The 22,874-nt window shown below is 38.9% G+C and overlaps 3 protein-coding genes across 10 annotated transcripts in view; 2 read left to right on the top strand and 1 right to left on the bottom strand.

Moving 5' to 3' along the window:
- The first annotated feature begins 1,831 nt into the window (after positions 1 to 1,831).
- Positions 1,832 to 5,019, top strand: LOC124307927 (CRAL-TRIO domain-containing protein C3H8.02). 3 transcript variants are annotated; one of them, XR_006908888.1, is made up of 6 exons: positions 1,835 to 2,156; positions 2,260 to 2,450; positions 2,533 to 2,742; positions 3,062 to 3,273; positions 3,455 to 3,668; positions 4,021 to 5,019. XR_006908888.1 is itself a non-coding variant. In XM_046770118.1 (5 exons), exons 2-5 carry the CDS (start codon positions 2,301 to 2,303, stop codon positions 3,549 to 3,551), a joined length of 669 nt encoding a protein of 222 aa, XP_046626074.1. In that variant the 5' UTR covers positions 1,832 to 2,152; positions 2,260 to 2,300; the 3' UTR covers positions 3,552 to 5,019. The 3 variants fall into 3 exon arrangements, 2 of the variants coding, with proteins under 2 accessions (XP_046626074.1, XP_046626073.1); XM_046770118.1 differs by having other exon boundaries at positions 1,832 to 2,152; positions 3,455 to 5,019; XM_046770117.1 differs by having other exon boundaries at positions 3,455 to 5,019.
- The window catches only part of LOC124307921 (tyrosine-protein kinase Btk29A), a 151,742-nt gene continuing 132,357 nt past the window's right edge, over positions 3,490 to 22,874 (bottom strand). For all 6 annotated transcript variants that reach the window (XM_046770106.1, XM_046770107.1, XM_046770109.1 and 3 more), the window contains 11 exons: positions 19,954 to 20,015; positions 18,369 to 18,452; positions 16,524 to 16,588; positions 12,814 to 12,879; positions 11,956 to 12,084; positions 11,679 to 11,872; positions 11,165 to 11,336; positions 10,785 to 10,953; positions 10,497 to 10,615; positions 10,013 to 10,265; positions 3,490 to 9,872 (listed from right to left, as the gene is read on the bottom strand). In XM_046770106.1, the coding sequence (XP_046626062.1) occupies positions 9,771 to 9,872; positions 10,013 to 10,265; positions 10,497 to 10,615; positions 10,785 to 10,953; positions 11,165 to 11,336; positions 11,679 to 11,872; positions 11,956 to 12,084; positions 12,814 to 12,879; positions 16,524 to 16,588; positions 18,369 to 18,452; positions 19,954 to 20,015 (1,415 nt within the window). In that variant the 3' untranslated portion in view covers positions 3,490 to 9,770. The remainder of the gene's footprint in view (positions 9,873 to 10,012; positions 10,266 to 10,496; positions 10,616 to 10,784; positions 10,954 to 11,164; positions 11,337 to 11,678; positions 11,873 to 11,955; positions 12,085 to 12,813; positions 12,880 to 16,523; positions 16,589 to 18,368; positions 18,453 to 19,953; positions 20,016 to 22,874) is intronic.
- Positions 12,615 to 14,873, top strand: LOC124307928 (lysozyme P-like). The gene is made up of 2 exons (XM_046770119.1): positions 12,615 to 12,760; positions 13,733 to 14,873. Exon 2 carries the CDS (start codon positions 13,832 to 13,834, stop codon positions 14,297 to 14,299), a length of 468 nt encoding a protein of 155 aa, XP_046626075.1. The 5' UTR covers positions 12,615 to 12,760; positions 13,733 to 13,831; the 3' UTR covers positions 14,300 to 14,873.

Genomic DNA, 22,874 nt, shown 5'->3' with positions numbered 1-22,874 from the left:
TTATTGTAAACGTGAACCAGGAACCACGGAGCGCTTATCCTGGAAGTCGAGAAATTTTATTAGCGGACTGACAGCTACCGAGTTTGGGGTTGCGCGAAAAACGAATTGAAATAATTTATTGTAAACGTGAACCAGGAACCACGGAGCGCTTATCCTGGAAGTCGAGAAATTTTATTAGCGGACTGACAGCTACCGAATTTGGGCTTGCGCGAAAAACGAATTGAAATAATTTATTGTAAACGTGAACCAGGAACCACGGAGCGCTTATCCTGGAAGTCGAGTTTCACCGCGTAGCGGACCCGAAGCGCGGGATCCGGGAGGTTGAGAACCCGGTACTCGAAATACGTAGCCGACCCGAAGCGCGGGATCCGGGAGGTTGAGAACCCGAGACTCGAAATTTGCGGAGCGCGACTCTCATCCGTCCGCTCTACTGCGCGGTTGTTACCAGACTGAGGAATTCGGCTAGCTGATTTTGAATTGGTGACGTCACTTTCTGAACGTCCGACATCCGAACTATGGTTTCGAACTTTGATACTATGTATGATGATGTATGATGTACGATATATGATGTATGATGTATGATGATATGATATGATGTATAATGCTTTTAGTTTTCACGTTTCATACAAGAAATACACACTTCATCCCTCCTGCCGATTCCAGACTCAAGCGGCCAGGCCCTTCCATTGTCAGCCGGTGACTAAATATATATCCTTCAGTTAACGGGTCAGCTAATAACGCAGTCGTTCTGCGACAGTTGGATGATGAAAAATTTCGCTCCTATCTTCGAAATGTGTGTTGAAATACACTCGAAGTATTAAGAAGCGTCGTTCTTTCTCTCCCTATCACCTTTCTAGGTCTCTAAATCACTACGCAGCGTTAAATACTGTCCCATATACGAAGCATCCATTTCATCTCGTTCAAAATTAGCGCATCCGTGATGTATTGCAGTTACTCTGAATTTTTTTCCATCCGAATACTTTTCGAAAAACATTTCTGCTCCTCCACCCAACGCAGATACTTCACTTGCGACCAGCTAAAACAGCGTTTCGATTCTATGCCTATGAAAATTCAAGATCGAGAGAGCAAATGAAAAGTTGTTGGAATAATTATGAATACTAATGTTATGGAATACATCGAGCGCGCGTCGAATAGAATCCCATTTCGAAATGAATAATTCTTCTCTTTTCATATCATAGCTGATCTAGTAATATAGGTAAATAGGATGGTTGGAGGTGTTCGGAAATGGCAGGAGGAGGTTGGCGCTGGCAGAAGGTCATAGGGGGTGGTCGAAAGTGGCCATTGACGGTCGGCGGCGGCAGGGGAGGTTAGGTGGCGGCTGCGGGGCGCGAAGGTGGTCGGTGGAGGTGGTTGGCGGTGGACACGGTTACGCTTTTTCCCACGACTATGATCGAGTTGATCGACATTTCTCAGTCGCGGTTGATACGTAGTCTCACGTACTCGCTTTGTACCGACTCCATCTCAAGCTTCCATACCGACACTCTACTTTGGCTGCTACCAATGTCGGTGCGAGCTCGTTAGGTAGAGTCGATAGAGCAGAACTTCCCTACGCTCCCAGGCCCACCTGTTCCTGCCTGCCCGCCGAAAACTGGCGACAAAAATTTACCCATGGGTATCAATCTTCGTGTTCTTCAGTCAACGTGAAGAACTTCTTTTGCCGGCGTGATCGGTTACTTGATTGATAATACGTGAAACTGCTAATACCTCTAAACGCGCCCGGACCTACTGAACTGTTACGAAAACCAACCCAGGGCTGCGAGTCATGCGAGTGTGATCTTGCGTGTCGTATCAGTCACGATACCAACATCAAGCTAATCGGATCTATGCGGAAGGTTTCTTGTCTAGCTGTACTGCCAAAATATTATCAATGCTTCAAACAAGCACAAACTGTTGAATTGTGTCATTGGTGACCATAGACTTATAAAGAGTCTATGACTGTGACCACGGTCGACTGTGACGAATGACGGCTGTGATGTGACGTGCACGTCAGTTTTAGTTTGGAATTTTTCTGGCTGATCATTAAGGCGATCAATTAATTGAGGGGAAATATTGATTATAATGATAAAGCCTCACTATACGAAGGATTATTCTTCAGGAATTTGCATATAGCGCGGTAAACTCATCACGTTTAGTACGTAAGTACTGCAAATCCTATGTAATTTCTACTTCTCGTTTATCAGTTGATTTATCACATCTGTTAATCATGTCAAGATTAATGTTCTGATTCAATACAATTAGCTGCTACGCACTTTAGTCTACGGAGTATACATAACTTCATCATGGAACCTAAACCAGTTGGCGAGGCTGAATTGAAAGAACTGAAGGACCGCATGAATCTTATTGTCAGTGCAGATCCATTGCAGTACCACAATGAGTTTTCGTTAAAAAGATACCTACGCGCCTTTAAAACTGTTGATGCTGCTTTTCAGGTATGTAGTAACATTTTTCTTGCCCATTTGAACTTCATTCTACTTGTCCATAATCCAATTATTCATTTTCCTGTTATTGTAGGCAATTCTGAAAACGAATTCGTGGCGTGTTGATTATGGTGTGACTACCCTCACTCGAGACTCGCCAGTGGTTAAGAATAATCTGAACAAAGCAAAAGTTCTCCGACATCGCGATATGCATGGTCGACCAGTAATATACATACCTGCCAAAAATCATAATCCAAACGAGCGAGACATTGATGAATTGACCAAGTTCATCGTATACTGTTTGGTAAAATATTCACACTCAATCAATTTTCATTCAAGAATATCTGTGAAATTGAATTTTGTAACACTGACAAAACAATATTACATGAATTTGAAATTAGTTAGCAGAGTTGGTGGATATTGATCGTATATATTCCGTTTTATGTATATCGCTCCTAAACTATGATTTACTATTTCAAACTTGCTCAACAGCAATTCATCAGAATGTTTTATTATAGTACCACTGTGAACTCGAAAACCTCACTAACGACTCTGCTTTTTAATTGAAATAGAACTAGAATTATTGAACAATTATGGCCATCGACATGTTAGTTTCTTCACAGGAGGATGCCTGCAAAAAGTGTTTCGAAGAAGTAATCGATAATTTATGCATTGTTTTTGACCTCAAAGACTTTGGAATAAATTGTATGGATAATCAACTTATAAAGAACTTAATCTGGCTACTCTCCCGCCATTATCCAGAGCGCCTTGGCGTCTGTTTGATCCTGAATGCCCCGACACTGTTCTCCACATGCTGGGCTGTAATAAGAGGGTGGTGAGTTTTAATGTCATTTAACAGGCACTATTTTTGTTTCGTCACAGTGGATTTAGTGTTTTTCGCACTTAACAGCAGTTTATTTTATTTCTTTGTGAGAAATCAAGAGAATGTGTATCAATTTATATAATTACTTTGGAGTTTTATTGCATTTAACTTTTATAACTATATTTTTCACCAGGTTGGACGAAAATACGTCGAGCAAAGTTTTTTTTGTCAATACGGACATAGAGCTGTGCTCGTATTTGATCCCTGACATTTTACCAACCGACATGTAATATATAGGCGCAACTTAATTATGATCAAAAATAAAAATATACCAGACAATTGAAAAGAACAACTTATCTGCTGAATAAATTCGTCAAGATAGAGCAGCTTGTCTGGATGGTTCAAGAGTATGTATTCCAAATGTAACATAGTGTTCAAACGTGATTATCATTGTTGAGAATTTCAACGTGATTTCAAAAATGAGTGGAAACCGATTACATGAGAACATAACTAACGTCTATCGGTACCTGAGATAAAAGCTTTCTCACTTTAAAGTATATCATATAAATAACGGAGTTTCTAGTAGTATTTTTTAATATATCGAAAGTCCGGAATCCGTTTCCTGAGGAAATTTTTTTTTAATTTATTTTTTCTCTTATTTTTACTATATTTTACGAACCCGTAGGTTTAAGACTTAATTTTTTTGTAATAATATCTCATAGATTTATCCTTGATAAACAAGTTTTGTTCTATGACTAGAATGATGCCATACCATTCTAATCCAGGAAAGAGTCAACACATAGCGTTAAAAAACTGATAAGTCCACCCAGTGGTTGCGTATTAAACCTCGTCAAATAATTATAAGTATATTTCATTTGCATTACTATGATGCACGGATCAACATTCTTATGATTGTAAGGCTTAGTCAGAAAAGAAATTATGAATCATAACTACTACCCATCATACTGTTCAAGTATCAGTTTCTTCTAATACCCTATTTAAATGACATTATGAGGTAGTCGTAAGTGAAATATATACAATGCTGTTACATTTTTTGGAATTTTATTTGTTTTAAATTATTGCTATAGTTTACTTGAATGGTATATGTTATTGGCTGGTGGAAAGCATAGTTTGTGACAATTTTTAATTCAAGAAATGAGTTAATCATTGTGATTAATTGGTATGATGAGTTGATACGGTAATGCATAGCAATCAATGCGAACTGCACAATACTGTATTGCAGTCTTCTGTGTAAACACGTCGTATTGTATTCTGTACAATCTTGCTTTGAATCAGTCAATCAAAACACAGAAAGTAATGCATACCGTGTGATACATATAATTTAGATTAGCGCAAATGAAAACATGCAGGGACAATAAAATATACTGTTTAATATTTCACAACAGAAATATCAACCTTATCACTAACGTGTAAAACTAAAATCTAATGGTTAACCGTTAGATTTTCCGTTCTCGTTAAGTAGCGATAAATAACGATGTTCAAAACTATTATTTCTATTGTCCTGTACTAATTATTATTCAAATGTACACTCCAGCGGATTGGTGTTAATTAAAAAATGACATAATCAAAACATAAACCTTTGGAATGAACTGTTCATGTCAGACCGATTCTTCACCCATTGCCTCCAATGAAATTACGTATGCTAGCTCACGATCATACCTCGCTAAATATGAACATACATGTGACCAATGAATAATGTATTTTTCAATAAATCATTCTGCAGTGCCATATCTTTTATCCTTGAACGCATTTAGAATTTTTTTTAGTATTGTAAATTTTCGACACAGCAAGTTTACTAATTTATATTCAGTTACAATGATTCATACTTTTTATTCTTTACTCATTGTTAGTATACTGCAATTGCAATACACATATGCTGCAAAAGAAATATATGCTGCAACTTCTGCAGATTCAACAAAGTATGGATAATGTATAACTTACACAACGATATAGTATATGAAGTATATGCTGCATTTGGATGGTAAATCTGCTGTACATATAATATTGCTAAAACCTGTGTTATGATTACATTGATGAATATTGGCATTACATTTTTCTTTTTGAACCGTGTATAGATATTTACAAGAATGAAAATTATGCTAGTACTATCAATTAGTTTATTACATACAAGCAGCCTATTACAATGTTTTCACAATTTCATATAATTTGTATTGAGAATATAAGAAGTATGACAGTTTTATTTTAAATGCGCTATGACATGGTGTTCGATTTCACTCGTTCCATACTTCTGACTTTGAGCATAACTTGTACATACAATAAACATTCACTATATAAATTTCATAGATGTATATGTTATGTAAATATATATGCGTGTGTATTATTGTAAATATTATATATTTATATATACATATACATATATACCAATGAATTCATACAAAACGGATGCAGTACAATAATGCTCATTATATTAAAGTAATCATACCTATACATTCAATGTGTGTGTGTTCATTGTTTTGTATAAATGTTTAGTACTGCTAATAATTGCATAATATTCGGCATACTTGAAAGTTATATAAAATTACTGCGTTTCCTATAATACATTGATACACACTTACGAGGGCTGAGTATCTTCACCAACAAGGGAGCTAATAATACGGTGTAAGTGCAATATTTCATTTGAAGTTATGAATATTTAATTTAATTATTTTTCAAAGGGATTATAGATCATAGATAATTTATCTTTTTCACATTGATTATTCAATAAAGAAGCACAGACCTTGCTTATGCAGATTTTAGAAAAATAAATTTGTTCCACGCTATTTGCCTAAATTTTCATCGATCAGTTGAATACCAATATTGCAGCAGTTCGATTATTTTCATTGATCCAAGCTTGAATTTTTTTTTTTCTGTGGAAGGCAAAAATTAGTTCCGAATAGTCTACATTCTGTTGCGTCAGATCTATCATCCCTTCATGTCATATGCACTTGAACCATTGTGTTAAAAATGTGTCGAATTTCACGTTTCTTTTTTTAAAGATGTTTTTTTTTTTTAATGTTACCTTATCTAGTTATTGACAGAAATTGGGACAGAAATTTAAAAACCACAAAGTCCAGATGCAGGTTAATGTTATTCCCCGTATTTTTGATTAAAAATTCAACAATGAATTTCATGTTTAATCACAAACAATTATGTATTTAAATCAAGTATTAAAGATTAGAAGTAAAACGATATATATATCTACGCTTTATCACATAAAATGAACATGGCAGTTCGTAGTTGTTTATGATAAAAATTACTCAATCCTTGTTGTATAGAAATATATTTTAACATGCATACAACATTGATACTAAAAAAAAAATATATATATTTATCACGTTCCCAGGGAACGAAATTTTTTTTTCGGACCTTCGGAATACAGAGTATGAATCCCAACATTGATTATCATCTAAATCTGTTACAGCCTACTTCAGATTCATATATTTACTCTTAAAAATACTTCAATCTAAGAATTTTATCGTTCCTATACAAATAGGGCAAATAATTAGATTCATTCCTATTCTGGATTCGCAATATTCATTCAGAATCTTTACCGCATGTACGCTACTTCCAAAACTCTACAACTCTCAATAATATGAGTTTACAATACTAATAATAATGATAATAATAATAACAATTATGATCGTAATGTAAATGAATGGATAATGGTACAGTATGTAACAGCCATTAGAATACTGCCGAAACTTGGCACACTTCTATTTTGTTACATTGTACGCTGTCAGATGATCTCCAACAATATAACAAAGATATCAATTGTATAAATAGCATGTACAGACATCATCATGTATACTAAAAGGTCGTACATCATTTATGTAATTCTATAGCTGACGAAGTAGACGGTATTTTATGAGAAATATACCTTTACAAATTTGCTAACATTATTTTATTTATTTCTTAAATTTCTTTCAAAATATATGTGGTGCGAATTACTACTATCGACACTAAAGTTTAACTCTAATTTAATCATTTTTCTGAATAATCAACAATAACAGAATTTATTTTACATTGGCACCAAATATATTTTTCATAATGTTCTGTACCGACAGATCGAGCTAGTTATCAACTGTTTTTTTTTTTTCAATATTCATCTTTCAATAATGTTGGTCTTAATACACCGAATAACTTACATAGGACGATTGTTCCCAACTTTTTTACATGTTATCATGGTAACACACGAATGAATTTTCATTTAACCGAGATTTGTATCCAGTCCACGAACTTATCAGTGCAGTTACACGTACAAACCACTACAATTTCATCTAACCAATAGCAGACCTGCATTTTTCATAGTGCTTTCAATATTTCATTTCTCAATAAAACAAACCGCATAAAAACAGTTTTTTTCTCGAGTTTTGTAAAAATATCAGATGTTAAAATTAAATATCTAATTAAATATCAACTGATCTCAAAAGAAGAGCTCATCAACTCGAATGTTGCGTAAAAACAGGATCTTTGTGGATTTGCATTCAACGCATCATAAGTGGACATTGAAGCGGTTGAGCCCGTTACTTGGCCAGAGATTTTACTATCGCGAAGACACAGTACAGAGCATGGTTTACGTTAAATCAAAATTCGATCATTTCTAAAACAAGAGGAGAGTGACCAGTGAGAACTTAAAAAGGATGAAAAATCATTCCAATTACATAAGTAGGCAGCAAGGACAGATTTTTAGTTTTCAAGTATAATAATAAAAGCATATCGTTACATATGAGATTAACTTTCAGGCAAAAGACAACCCCCATTTGGTTGAACGAAATTGACTAAGAGTTTCATTCACAGGTTTTATATGCAAAATAACTATTCCCTCAACTTTTCGACAAGCTAAGTTTTTTTTTCTTTCACCTATTGTTGTTAGAAATGTACGCTTCAGATCATACAGTTACGCAGTTACTGCATGGTTTCATACCTATAAACGGATTATTATTTATTATTCATACACATAACTTGACAACAATAATTAGGAATTATGATTCACACACAATTACATATACGAGCAAATTCTGACTCACGATTCGCGAGAGATATGCAAGGGGAACGATGGAGCAGACAGAGCGTTACATTGTTTGCTCCTATTATTAGTAACGACTAGCTGATGCTGTAAGGACTTGCGTATATTGTCTTCACAGGGCCCATGTTATGAACTCATTGAATTTTTTCAAATTATTATTATTATATCCATGTATAATGTATATATAGGCATGTATGTTAATGTTTGGTATGGTATTATGTATATGTGTACGTGTGCAACGTTTCATGTGGATGCTTACAGGCTAGATTTATGTTTAGGTCGTGCACCTGGAGCTGTTGCTTAGTAAGGCCAATATCTAAACTTATTGTTTAACCTATTATTGCACATTTTATCCAAAAAGGTATTACTAATGCATATCATCATCATCATCATCATCATCATCATCATCATCATCATCATCACTATTATTATTGTTGTTGTTGTTGTTGTTGTTGTTATTATTGTTATTATTATTAATAATCATATATGTACTCCATCGTATCACGAGGAACAGTAATAATTATTAGGTTATTATTATCAAGCTGCTACTCTCGGGGTCAAGTATCAGTCATTTATCCCGTTTCCACAAACTGGCGTATATGCTTACATTACTTCGGTAAAAAGCTACTCGTCTATGAACGTCGAGTCTGCAATCTAATTTTTGTAGTTAGAATTAATATTTTTATATAAAAACTGCATGTTTCAATACCACGAGCATATTTGAATAAACTCGAATGTTTGAGAATTGAAAATAACCAATTCCATTTGTTCGATCTTAATTCATATATTATTTCGAGAATTAAAAGAAGATTAAGTTGTTAAGATTCAGCGGTGTTCGTCCTCATAGGTTAGTTACCTGTACAGACACTTTATGGGACGACTTTGGAATAGGGTGGAATAGGAGATTCTTTAGGGAAAACAAAGCAAAAAAAAAAAAAACTCCAAAAACAATAAATTATTGACCATTGTAAAATTTCAAATTTTTCTTGGCCAGAAATATTTTTTTGAATATTTCTCTCCACCTTAAATTTAACGTTATAATTCTTTCCCAGAGAGTATGCATTAGGATAATAGGTTAAGACAATAGTATTACTCATTTACCCTTAGTGGCACGTATAGCTTTGCATATTTCGATCCACGGATGACCGTAGGAGCTGCATATGTCGCATACGTCGGATGAGCTAGATGATGGCTGACTAGCCAGGTGACCAGGTGTGCTTGGTGATGACGAGCCACCTCTTTTAAGTTTAGGGGATGACGATGATAGAGGAACTACGGAACCAGCTGAAGAAGGTAACGATGCTGGTCCCCGTATCTTGTGTGAGGCGGGCAGCGTTGCGGAATTGTATGAAGTGTTTGACGAAGGCAATATGGATGGGGACCGACCTAGCGATGGAGATTTAGGGGTCAGGATAGACTGTTTTGATGGCGAGGATAGGCGCATACACCGCAAAAGGTTGAGTCAATCATTGAGCAAGCGCTGAGATACGTTGATCAGCTGTTCCTTCAAGACGCGGAACGAAGGTCGCGTTTCCGGACATTGGGACCAGCAGCTCCTCATCACCTGGTAAAGAAACAGATTGGAAACAATGATGCTGATCACGAAAATTACATCGAGTATTATTGTTCTCAACGGACCGGGGGATGAAAAACTACCCAAGTATAAGGAAAAGAAGGAATGAACAATATTTCAGCTGGCATTACATCGTAAACTTCCTTGAAGCAGGCCTTGGGCTTTTCTAGGACCATCCCGCGTTGAACACGTTCAACAACTTCGGTATTCTTTAGACGACCATAGGGCATTTTGCCGCAAGTAAAAACTTCCCACATTAATACTCCGTACGCCCATACGTCAGACTTTGAGCTGAAGCGGGTATAATTCAAAACTTCAGGCGGTGCCCATTTTATCGGGAATTTTGTACCGCCGCTGCTGGTGTATTGATCATCCAGCACGTACCTGTAAGAATAGGATTACTATGAGTTCGGGACGATTACCCGGTAGATTAAATATATTATAGGATAATTTGTAACTTTGGATAAAGTGTTTGATAACAAAAAAAAAAAAAAAACTAAATAAATTTAGTGACAATGGTACTACTACTACTGATAATAACAACAACAATACCAATAATAATAATAATAATTCGAGAACATTTATTTATTTTTCTCGTAGAAATTATTAAATTACCTAGCTAAGCCAAAGTCAGCAACTTTGACAACATGTTCAGATCCCACAAGACAATTACGAGCGGCGAGATCCCTATGGATGTAATTATGCCTTTCTAGATATGCCATCCCTTTGCAGACCTGAAGCCAAAAATTTTAAATGATTTTCTTTTAAATCTTTTTTTTTATGTTCGTTTTGTTCAATTCGAAATCCCGATTCAATATCTGAGAAACTGCGCTGCGCATCAATTGCCGACGGGTATAATTTATTGATCGACGAAAGGGTTGAAAATACGTAGTTTTGTTTCACCTGTATGCACATGTCTAGTAACAAGCCAACGTTGGAACCCAAGGTTGTTTCATGTCCGCGGAGGTAGTTGAGAAGTGATCCATGCCGCATGTATTCAGTCACTATGTATATCGGTCGATGTTTACTGCAGACACCGTATAACTGTACCAAGTTCTGATGTTGCAGTTTACTGTAAATTCCAAGTCGTAGAAAAAGAAAATTGATAAATACGTTATTCGTAACTTGGTGTATTTAAGTAACAGTTGAGAAGAACCGTGTCTTGAGAACGCGGTATAGCAATTTGCAAAATCAACCACAGATCGGACTTGTATCAGATACATATATTTCGGTTTGAATAACAAGTAAACGGGGAAGTTTTTGACGGTCGGTTCAAGACTTACGTCATGACTTTAGCTTCCTCTATAAAATCGTCCTCGGACATGGTACCCTCCTTCATCATTTTTACAGCCACGTCGATGGAACCGCGCCATTTACCTCTTCTGACAACGCCGAATTGTCCCTGGCCCAATTCATCGAATAAATGCAGTTCCGTGTGATCTATTTCCCATTTGTCTACAGGTAACAATGAAAATTGGTTATTCGCCTATAAAGACGACCGAATGGTTTAAAATAAATACAGCGAATTACGAAGATCCTGCATATAACTGAAAGGAGCAATCACCTGATAGCTTTGGGTGAATAACGCGAATATCAAAGCGCAGAAAGCTTGTCAGTGCGATCTGTGAAGCAGTATTATTTCGTCACATCGAGTTCTTATGGATAAAAGAGAAAAAGAAAAGAAATAGTGAGCGACTTTAATTTATGAAATCCACTCAGCCATCAGATGGTATCTTCCGAAACGTTGGATCCCCCGCAATACCGCGGCTTGATTAAAAGCATGAGCAAGTAACTGACCGTGGCTGAGACCAGCTGTAGGTGGAACGGGACGATCACAGGGACTTGTTTTCAGTCTACTGGCGAGTCCGCCGCTATTATGTCTGTGGTAATTGACAAGGTCGGGAATTGAGTTGCAGCAATGTTTCTCGGAGAGGTAAAAGTCTCCTCGTGGATTCTGCTTGATGTGATAATGCTTGACGTGGGCGTGCCCGCTGAAAGGGTTGCAAAATTGATATTACAGAAGAAGGGCGGATGCGTCAAAGTATTCGGTACAATATTCGTCGACTCTGCTTACACTTTTGTGTATAAAGATAACGTGTATAGACCCCTCGTAGAGGAATTGCGCACAACGAAACACCCTTCCTTGTCTTCTTGTTTTAGCAAAGATTCGGCGCGTTGACGAGACATGTCGCCCACGTACCACCTGAAATTATACAAAACGACTCCTTAATTTTTTCACGATACTTTTTATCGCTCTTTCAGTTCTGTTCAAATATTTTCAGGTCCTTTGAGAAGCGCAAGAAATTGAGCGAGCAATTTCTCTGCTTACTTTAGTACCACTTACGTGAATTGTCCCTACGATTTCACGTTATTACGAGCGAAAAGATATAGATTATTACTTCCATTATATCCTGAGCAACGTAGGTTCAACGTCTCGAAGAATTTTATAAGTATATTCTTATCCAAGATCTGAGAAATTAAAAAATTCTCTACCTCGTACGATTGGACGAATCGCAAGGAATAAAACTTGGGATTTCGCGATTAATCAATACGATATAAATCATTGAAAATAGAAATAATTGCAAAAAGAAATAATAATAAAACAATGCGCGACGATGACTCAGCTGGCTTTGATACGCATATAATCTGAGCGTATAGGTATATACGTGTATAAGTACATTGACCACAGTTGGCATCGTTCGATAGAGTTCCCGGGTACGAGCGATAAGAGTATCCGCAGTTATTTGCGACGTAGCTTCGCGCCATTTAATCATGCATGAGCCTCGACGACTCGTATATTTTTTGAATATTTCAAAGAATATTGTTGCAACGATAAAACGCGTTATTGTTATAAAAACGCATAATATAATTTCGTGTAGGTGAGTAAAATATAAACGATCACTTTGATTATGTACTCCAGATAATAACGTACTCGTATTTTTGAAGACCCAGAAGTTCTTTTTCCTTCACGTAGTTGCTGGGTATGTAGCCGACTGATCTGAAAACAAAGAAATAAAACAATATAATTATCCGTGAAAAATCTTTTACGCACAATTTAACACGATTATAGTAACGATACACGAATACAATTTTAAATGATTTATTTGGTAAAGTCTGTATATTGTAGCTGACCCGATGATTGGGGCGATAGTTTTTTACCGTACAAATAATTACTCTCATTTGCTCCCATGGCAAATTATTACCAACATGCATGGCTCTAAACTCAGAAAATATAATTTTCGTGTACCGAAAGATTTTGCAAAAACATCTTATATTGTACTGACACATGAAATCGAAATCGCAACATATATCCGTCGTACTTGTTAAATAAAAATAGCAATATGCGCATATTGAATTTCTGAGAATTCGATTCGTCCCGGTATTCGCGCTCGTTTATCGCAACGTGAGGTATGATTCACGGTTTAAAATGCGTTCGTAGATCCGACGATCAGAAGCAACGCATCCGTCTTGCCGTACGGTCGGCCGGCTCTTATCGTCAGTGCCACGAGTAAGTAAACGTAAATTATCGAGAAATTTTTATTTTGCATAAAAAATCCGCGGGAACAATACAAGATAACATAAATTAAAAAGAAATAAAATACAAGAATACTATAAATAAAAATAGTTGCCGTAAACCGACTTGGTTTTTGAAAATTTACTACAAAGACAAAAGAATCCGCAAAGTATTTTTATTCGAAATACCCTAATCCAATTCGAAACTGTTACGCTTTTACAACAACTGCGTTATACGATGACAAAATGTAGCGCGGTCCTATCGGTATCTTTCGGTATAATAACTTATAATCTTCAGTCCGATTTGCATTTTTTTCTTCTTTTTCTCGTCGAATCAGATTCGTCAGCAACCGACAGACGAAAAGCATCCGAAGTGGGAATAAATCGCTCCTCCGTCCGACGGCAAAAAATTTCCCTTAAAATCAGTGGTTCGGAAGATGTCCGGACTGATCAGAAGAGGATTGACGGCGACGGTGATTCTGGCGATCTTATTGACGCCGGATTCAATTTCCGCCAAGAAATACACCCGGCGTGAGTTGGCCAGAGGCCTTATGAGCCTGGGAGTACCGAAGGACGACATAGCCATGTGGATATGCATAGCGACCCACGAATCGGGCCTCGATTCGGACGCTATAAACAGATGCAACGACGACAGTTCCTGGGACCACGGTCTGTGGCAGATAAACGACAAATACTGGGTGGGAAGAAATCGTCGCGGTGGCGCCTGCGGATTTTCCGCGGCCGAAGTTCGCGGCGATAATTTGGCAAACGCCGTCCAGTGTGTAAGATATATTCTTGACGAACACCGACGCCTTCAGGGCGACGGATGGCTCGCTTGGTCCGTTTATTCTCACCAGAGACACTGCAGGGGTGACTTGAGTTCTTACGTCGAAGGTTGTTTTTAATATGCATTAATACGATTTCGCTTTCATTTTCTTTTTTTTATCGTTAAGGGTAATCGTATGAATTCCGTTTTATGACATTTTAATTTTACAATTTAGACGTTTACTCAATTTTTTGATATGTCTTTTTGTTTAACCTGCGTAACATGTGTCGAAAACTTGTAGAAACCAATAGACAACGGTATTGTTTGAAAAGTGTTATTTCAGATTAAACGAGTTTAATTCTACAAGGGTGGTAGATGAGAGAAGAAATGATTGTCCAAATGAATAAAGTACACGCGCAACAGCGATTCGTTGTGTAAAATTGATATTTGGGTGAGTTTTCACGGCGGTGTCTGATTATCCGTTCCGTAGGATAGCTAATTAGGAACAGGAGGTGTAACACAAACGTTGCGAGAAGCTTTGTCTTCAATCTTAAGGACTGAATTTGGTATATTAGAGGTACGAGACTTTTGTTTTTCATTTTAGATTTATCTTTGTAGCGATTAATTAAAACTTACCAAGCTACCGAGACACGTAATAAATGTTTATTGAAAATAAAGAAAGTGATCTAGGATATAGCAGAAATTTGACAATATCCTGAAATTTTTACAATTAAACGAACTCCCTGACACCGACTGAAATGAAATTCTTCCGTCAGAAGTTCGAGGGTTCTCGGTAAGTACAGGATGCGGTATATATACGTATACGTGTAGGTCGAAATCATTAAGGACAATATAAATGCGCCGGGTGCAATATAACACCGGTGGTATAAGGACAGTAGGTGTACGCGAAGGCGAATGAAAGACTCGAATTAAAATTTCAAATAGAGAGACAAAGTCTAATAACTGGTTACAAGCCCCGTTGAAAGCGCGATTGCTTTTATACAGCGCATATAGTACATAGGCGGCTGTCTACCACCTAAGGCAGCGAGGCAAAAAGGCTATACGTATCGTTGTCGAAGCCACCTGTGCAGCCTTTGACGCCGTACAATTTGAAAGATTTTAATTAAAGCTCGGCGCCAGTCGTACGAGGGGGAGAGAAAGGGAGAGAAAGGGGGAGAAAGAGAGATAGATAGACGTGTAAACTTATTATGTATAAACAACGGAATAGAATTACCAAAGAGAAAGATACTCGAGAGACACCCTTCAAGATCTTTATACAATTACATAAGTACACTGTATACCAGTGCGTGTGTGTTTAAAGTGTTCGACGCTGGTTCGTTATAAAACGAAGCCATAGAAATAACCGAGCAGGCGGCGTTTTATCTCAAGTAAGAAGAATAAATGAAAAAAAAAAGAAAAATAAATGAAAAAATAAGCCGTGCACTCGTTATTACGTAAAATTGACGGTGGAATTTTATTATGCTTGATTACTCACGGTTATGACTGAGTACACGTTGCCACTTTATTCGTTGCAGCTTCTCCGAACTATAAAACCGCGATGAATTTAAATTGAATGAAACGTCGTTTGCACACCGAGTATTATTACAGCAACGTTGCCTCGTCGAATTTAAATGAATAGGTATACATTATAAGAATTAGGTAACAATTAGGTATGCTTCGTTTAATTTAACTTCCAGAAATAATGTTCTACCCCAAGTTTACTTTATACGCACACGTTTTTGCAAAACTTGATTTAAATTTGACGAAAAAAGAAAAAAGAACGTTTCTTCGGAAGCTGGGTAGACGACACGTAGTCGAACAGCAGTATTTCTTGGACAAACGGATCCTTTTCTATTATCCACGAAACTAATTACCGGAGGTCGGAAATGAGGGAATTAAGGATTGACAGGAGCGACTAAGACGCATTCGCTGCAGGAGGCATTATCCTGTCTACGAGGACACTGTCTTCTCTCACCTACCGTTTTACGGAGTTCAAATAATTGATAAACGACGCGTCGAAAGTTTGAACTTTACTTTTATTCTTCAAGTACGAGGCGAATAATTGTCGCGGATAAGGCAATTCCTTGTTTTATTTTTATTTTTTCTTTTTGCGCTTGTAAATGGTGCATAAAAATGGACTTTCCATGCAGGTGTTGCAAAAAATAATTTTTACTTCACCCGGAGGCGAGGCGGCCTTACTCCGAAACTACCCTCCTAACTCAGGCAGTTTGCGGCAGTTATATTACATAAATACACACAAAGATACACACGCGCACAGAGGCGTACATAAACGTAGGCGTCGTGTGATTTAAACCCCGGCTCGTGTAACATTAGAGCGTAGGTAAATTAAAACTTTTTCTTACCCATGCTCGTCTTTGACTTTCCACCAGTGCTCCTGAGAATCATCCAACACTTCGTATTCCGCCCCCTGCGCAAACCATAATTATTATGAAACGCTCGACTAGAATAAACAGAGATGTAGCCGCGTGGTTAGGCGAGAGTTTGATGTTTGAAACAGGTTCTTGTACGGGACGGAGATTAATTCAATTAATTAGTTGACGAAACGTTTCCCGAAAAGTCGTTGTGCTAAATTCAACTCGATATCAAATTTAGAATTACTGTAGACTTTTAACGGAAACTCCGTTACGTTACAAATTTTAATCAACTCTCCCCTACAGGGTTCGACTTTCGATTCCAAAGAACATTGGCCGTATTTCATTGACTCTTTTGGTCTCCTATACCGGAAAGGGAAAGAGATTGGAAAGAAAGAAAGAAAGAAATTTCACACGACGACTTCGGACGGCTGTTGTCATACTCTATCGTTTCATATATCTATAGGTATATACGGTCTACCGTGAGAATTCCAACTATCGGTCTTTTGCGAACGTCAAGAACACCGGAACGGTGACATATTGCTCTAATATTTCCGACCTCTTGAGTGGCACCGTCAAATTAATTCTTGCAGATCCTTTTTACGCCCGGAAAACTGACGATCTTGCGATTTTTAAAAAAGGATCCCGTTATCCCCGTTTTGCGAAAATATTTCCGAGATATTATACCTTTTCTTCAGCGAACTTCAGTGATCAGAGCTCGCGACTTTCGATTCTTATGATTGATGATTTGTTGAAATGTGAATGAATCGAGTGTCAACCGTTGAAACGGGAATGCGAGTTTTATTTTACAAGTCTTACGATATGCTCGAGAGCGAGGAAGTTCTGAGAAGGAAACGAATTTAATTTAATTTAGATATTTTAATTACTTTTTCATATAATTTACAAAGTCTGCTTATCGGAGTGTAAATCTGGGTTTGGTATCTGGAACGTCCAAAGAGAAATCGGGTAGAGCTGTCGCAATCTTATACAATTAATTCGAGTGAAAATTTTATTCGCTCAAAATAACGAAAAGAAATCAGTGACGCGAGCGTCAAGGTCATGCGCCCTTCTCGTTCAAGAAAAACTCGTTTCGGTTTATCGAGTACACGAAATGCGTGAAAATTTATGAATAAATAAGTAAAGAGGTGACCATTATTCGGCAAAGGATAATTTTCTACGGGCCGTCCGAGTCCGTGAAAATTGATATCAGTCCAGCGATCAGTTTTCAATCAATTAATTCCGTGGGAATATCATTAATCGTTGACGATTGCAAAAGTTTCCAAATCGCGTATCAGAGAGCCCGAACTTCTGTCTGCGCAATTAATTGTACCTTGATTGGATTGAAAGACGTAGGTCTTCCAGAAAATAATTACTTAACTCGACGATACGCTGTACATTTTCCCTAAGCGTAAAAGTCTTTCTCCCCTCAGGACTCCCCGCTCAATTGAAGTAAGTCATAAAACTTGCAGGATAATTTCATTGAAATGTACCTATAACGAGGCTGTTGTGTATTCCCGTCGTTCCCATCGCAGCGGACGACGAGTGGTATTTTTCTTCGCAAAGATTTCGGGGATGCTGGAAGGGATGGAACGGTGGGCTCTAATGTTCGACCTGTAGAGTTTCACGATTTGCCGAGCGAGATAACTGGCAGGGGGACTGCGGGGTGCTTTAATAAAGGATGCGAGAGGTTGGTTTCGGAGGTAAGGTACCTAGAGACGTTCGCCCGGAGTTTCCGAGTGAAGGGAATGGAATGAATGGGACAATGCCGAATAAAGTGCTCCTCTAAGGAGGTTCAAGATCTTTCGGCCCTCTCGTCTTTGCGTTTGTTATACGTACCTTCTCGAGGGACAGGTCGCCTCCCTCGATGGCTCGGAAAGGGTACAACGCGACTACAACCTTCGTCCGCATCATGAGTTTCTCCTGGAACAGAGCAAGGATATTTCAGATTAATCGTGGAGCGAGGTCCTCCGCTCCTTCCGTCACATCCGGCGTAAGTAAGCCTTTCGAAAGCTCGACGCGCGTGGAACAGAATCCAAAAATCAGCGAGTTACGGTACGAAATGCTCGGGGCGAAAGCTTGGTCCCTCACGGTTGTTTTGCTCGACGGTATAAGTCCGGATTTCCGGAACAGTGTCGAGTTATTATAGTCCCGACCCTTGACTTTCGATCTTGGGATTGACCTTTCGGGTCGCGAATCATCTCGTGAAAGGGTACGGAACCACGTTCCGAACATATTTCACGTACAAGGGATGCTTTAATTGAAATTCAAATCGTGAACCTCTGATCGTGTAAGCACGTGGAAAATGCAAAAAAAGATGGATGGTTCGATATCACTTTTTCAATATTTTTACGAGCCTGTCTCTGTAAAACGGTACAGTTGCGGAGAGAGAGGAGAAACTGCGAACCCGCCAAGGGCTTTTCGCAAAAGCGCGTACAGGCATGTCATATTTTAAATTCTTTCAATCTCGGGGCTTCGTCCTTTGTGCGCCAGAGGACATACCGTGCATAACTACACCCGACCTCCACCCCCAAGACTGAAATATCGCGTGAATCGGCCCTCCGAACCTACATCGAAGCGATCGGAACTTTGGATCCGAATTTCAATGTCCATGGCGGTAGATTTTCTTGCGTAGGAAGCATATGGGATCGAAATTTTCCGGTCAGTTTTCGAACGCGTCGAAGCGAACGGTAATTTCTTTCTCATTTCTATACTACATAAAATAAAGAAAATAAGAAAAAAGCCCGGCATATTTTACCAGATAATTAGGCAATCGAAGTTTCGGGGGGTTTCAATTACCTTATTAATCTTTATAAGAATAAAAGAAAACGTTGAAAGACAGTGTGATTATTATCCGACAGTCTGAGTCGAGCTCGGCGAAAGCTTCATGTCCGTGCTTGAATTTCTATACGGTAACAAATTCTAAATTCGATTACGCGAAGCTAGCAGGTACCGAGCGAATAGCAAAGCACTCGGAATCCGGGATGGATAACTCTCCGGAAAAAAGCTCAGCTCTCAATGGATTTGCGGCGTATCCTGTTGTTCGCCTTGAACGCAAGAGCCAAGGAAGACTATCAAACGCTCGTCTTCGTCCCGTCTTTATCATTCGAAAGAATTTCTCGTTCTGGAAGCAATGCAGGTGAACAGGATAAGAGGAGAAAGAGCGTTTCGCCGAAATTACGCGACGTGCGTGTGACTATCGAAGAGAATTTTTGCGAGATCTAGGTACGAGAAAATGTGATATTATCCCCTGAAAATAATTTAAAAGATAGAAAGAAATAAAACAAAAGGAAATTAGAGTAAAAAACGCAACCGAAAATCCGGGCATTCGTCAATGTTGCCAATTAATTTAACACTTCCAGCATGAAGATGAAGATGACGATTATATATATATATATATGTATACATATACCCGTGTACCAACCTTCGCTTTCGACGATGGCGTCCCTGGTGCACCATTCGGCATTATTGGCGTCGATGTGGTCCCTGAAACAGACGTGAAAAAAAAATCGCGTCGTTAGTTATTCGAAGCATGCTACAGGATAAGTTACTTACGGCATGATCGTAAATACTGAAGTACGACAATGACCATAGGCGATATGTTCTGGATATGAAAACGTGTCCAGTATTATATTTTTCAACGAGTTAATGACAGTGTACGATATTCTACAATGCGAATGTGTGATTGTATAAACGGATATCTATTATACATTATGAAATTCGTCGCAAGAATCACATTACAGACCTCGTACGTATGTGGCTTGTTTACAAGTGTATTAGACGACCGTCTATGAAACGATATGAATACGTCGTACCTATCTATAATTTAGCGAGAAGAAAAATGCTAGATAATGTAAATTCGAATATATTTGGTGAGTTGAAAAATTAACGACCGGGTACGTGTATAATTGAGGAACGAAAACACCTTCGGAGAGTGAACGGATGCCAAAATCCTGCACACACCCGCGTTGCATATCAATATTGCTAATTACTAAGCCGCGAGAGAGGCATTGTACAGTCGATTCCATTGAAGGTACGCCTAGGCCCCGCCTGGCAAGGCACCGATCCGAATGGCATGGACGAGACAGGTAGGCAGTTGAGAATCTTACATCAATAATTTATCTCACAACAAGCCTATTGTGGTTAGGCACCCTCGCCGTCTGCTGTTCCCCGATCCGCCGTCCTTACTTACACGGCAAATAATGGTGGAGAATTTGGTTTGCAAAATAATCCCGTGGCTCGGTCCTGGGGGGCGGGGGGGCTGCAAATGCGAACACCGAGTCTATGCAAAGGAGGTGGATTTTATTATACGGTAGTGGTGTATACCTGCGTACGAAGACGGTTCGGGTAATACGATTCGAGCTTTGAATTATTTCGGTGCTGAAAATTCTTGAAGGGGTTTGCTCTCGACACTACGACGACATGGATCCGCCAAATTACGTGTCTCGTGCGACACGTGCTTGTACAACGTACTGTATCCAGATGTGCAAGGCGCGAGGTTCAAAGCATCATCGTCGACGATGATCAAACTCAACATCCGAGGAATACGAGCCTCGGATCAGAAGTTCAAAGTGTGACGCGGCGACACGGAGAGCCAGGAAATTCAGCATCGTCGTCCAGAGGGAGTGTATCGGTATTGGCTGATACCCGAACAGAGTTTATACCTTGGGACGAGAGATAACGAGACGTATATCGATCAACATCGCCACACTGGTTTCGCCAGTGGATGCAATCGCGACAATTGTACCTACTACAGCTGTGTAACGGAGGAAAGCTTCTGCTCGTTTGTATACACATGCTGTATACGATTCAAAAGTTTAACGAGCCTTGATTTTCCAACTCGACAAAGAGGGAATTCGAGGCCGGCGTCACGGAGCCGTTGGTTAACGCTACGCGTTTCGGTGAACGTAATTCGGTTTTCGGAGCTCGTCCATGGCTCATAAACCCATCCGGAGTAAATAGGCAGCCGTACAGTGAACCGCTGGAATTATGGAGAAAATTGACTGGGTACTCGTAACGCTGCATCTCCATTACCCGGCGGGTTGTGCAGTTCGGATAAATTCGCAGTAAATTCGCAAGCAGCTTTGCAGGATTGGCGCAGTGTCAGAAGTTGGAATCAAACCGTACCTATGTAGGTTAAAATACTCGCCGTCTCGATGGTTCGATAATTGAATTGAAATTAGTGAAAATCCAAACTTTTTTACGATTCTACTTTTGTAAACTCGGTTAGTGGCGGAAGGGACATGCCTGTAATCCCTGTACATATCGCGAAGACATTTTCCTTCATCTCTGGGGGGTTTTACGGAGTTCCATGGAGTTGCGATTCGCGTCGTTACTTGCTTAATGCACTCCACTGCTATCCGCGATCCCCAGGGTATTGCCACGGTGATAGCTCGTGCTTTCCTTTCAACTTTACACCTGCACAACACTGTACAACACTCACCTGTAATACCTCAGCGGATGTCGTGCTTCACGAAGTGCTCGCGACGAAGTTATCGCCCGACGAAACGAGCTTCCTTTCTCGTTTTCACCCGCTCGCTAAATCGCTGAGAAGGCAGCAAGTAGCGGAAGAGTGTTCGAACGTGGATAGAAAATGTAAAAAAAAAAAATAAAAAAATGTCACACAAATAAAACGTAACTCACAAACTTGAGATAAGTCCGAATCGTTGAATCGATGTGAACGGGAATAATAACGGCTGTAAAATCCGTCCGCCAATAATTTTTCAAAATATACACGGATTACGTACAAAGAAACGCGAACTACGAATGGTTACCAATCGTTTCCGGAGTGGAACTGAGGAGCTCGAATTGTCAAGGTAGATACGTAGCAGCTGCGCTCTGGCTATGAGCTTTCTACTCGAGGCAGCAAGCGATCGTCAGTGTTATAATATTAAATTACCTGCACGTACAATGTGTGTACACACCTACTTCCGGCCTCGGTACATAAGCGAGTGATTTCGGAGTGGTGTTTGGGATGCCTGCGTTGCTGTCTGTACGCTGTTCATCGTACGAGGCAAGTTCAGGAAAGCTCTCCTCTCACCAAGTACAGCCATTAATCCCGTCAGTGGGAATTTGCGTTTCAGGATAACGAGAGCCGGAGTACCTGGTTCAAGGTCAACGAGATCTGGAGCATTCGTTTTCGGCGTCGCTCCGTCTTCCTCGAGAAGTCGTACAATCCGTTATTTGACGACTTTACCGCGACGCAAACGGGCAGAAATTGATACGAGAACGAGGAAAATTGGACCAGCAATAAATATGACAGAGATATACGGTTATGGGTGTATAAATAAAAAAATATAAAACAAAAAAAAAACGGCGATGACGAGTAACGTCAAGTCTAACGCT

Source organism: Neodiprion virginianus, chromosome 6, assembly GCF_021901495.1.
Source record: "Neodiprion virginianus isolate iyNeoVirg1 chromosome 6, iyNeoVirg1.1, whole genome shotgun sequence".
NCBI classification, from domain to species: domain Eukaryota; kingdom Metazoa; phylum Arthropoda; class Insecta; order Hymenoptera; family Diprionidae; genus Neodiprion; species Neodiprion virginianus.
This window is presented reverse-complemented; position numbering and strand designations above follow the sequence as displayed.

Coding starts and splice junctions, on each gene's coding strand:
- LOC124307927 (XM_046770118.1), top strand. CDS start 2,301: ATGGAACCTAAACCAGTTGGCGAGGCTGAATTGAAAGAACTGAAGGAC. Junction 2,451..2,532: donor CTGTTGATGCTGCTTTTCAG/GTATGTAGTAAC, acceptor CTGTTATTGTAG/GCAATTCTGAAAACGAATTC. Junction 2,743..3,061: donor AGTTCATCGTATACTGTTTG/GTAAAATATTCA, acceptor GTTTCTTCACAG/GAGGATGCCTGCAAAAAGTG.
- LOC124307928 (XM_046770119.1), top strand. CDS start 13,832: ATGTCCGGACTGATCAGAAGAGGATTGACGGCGACGGTGATTCTGGCG.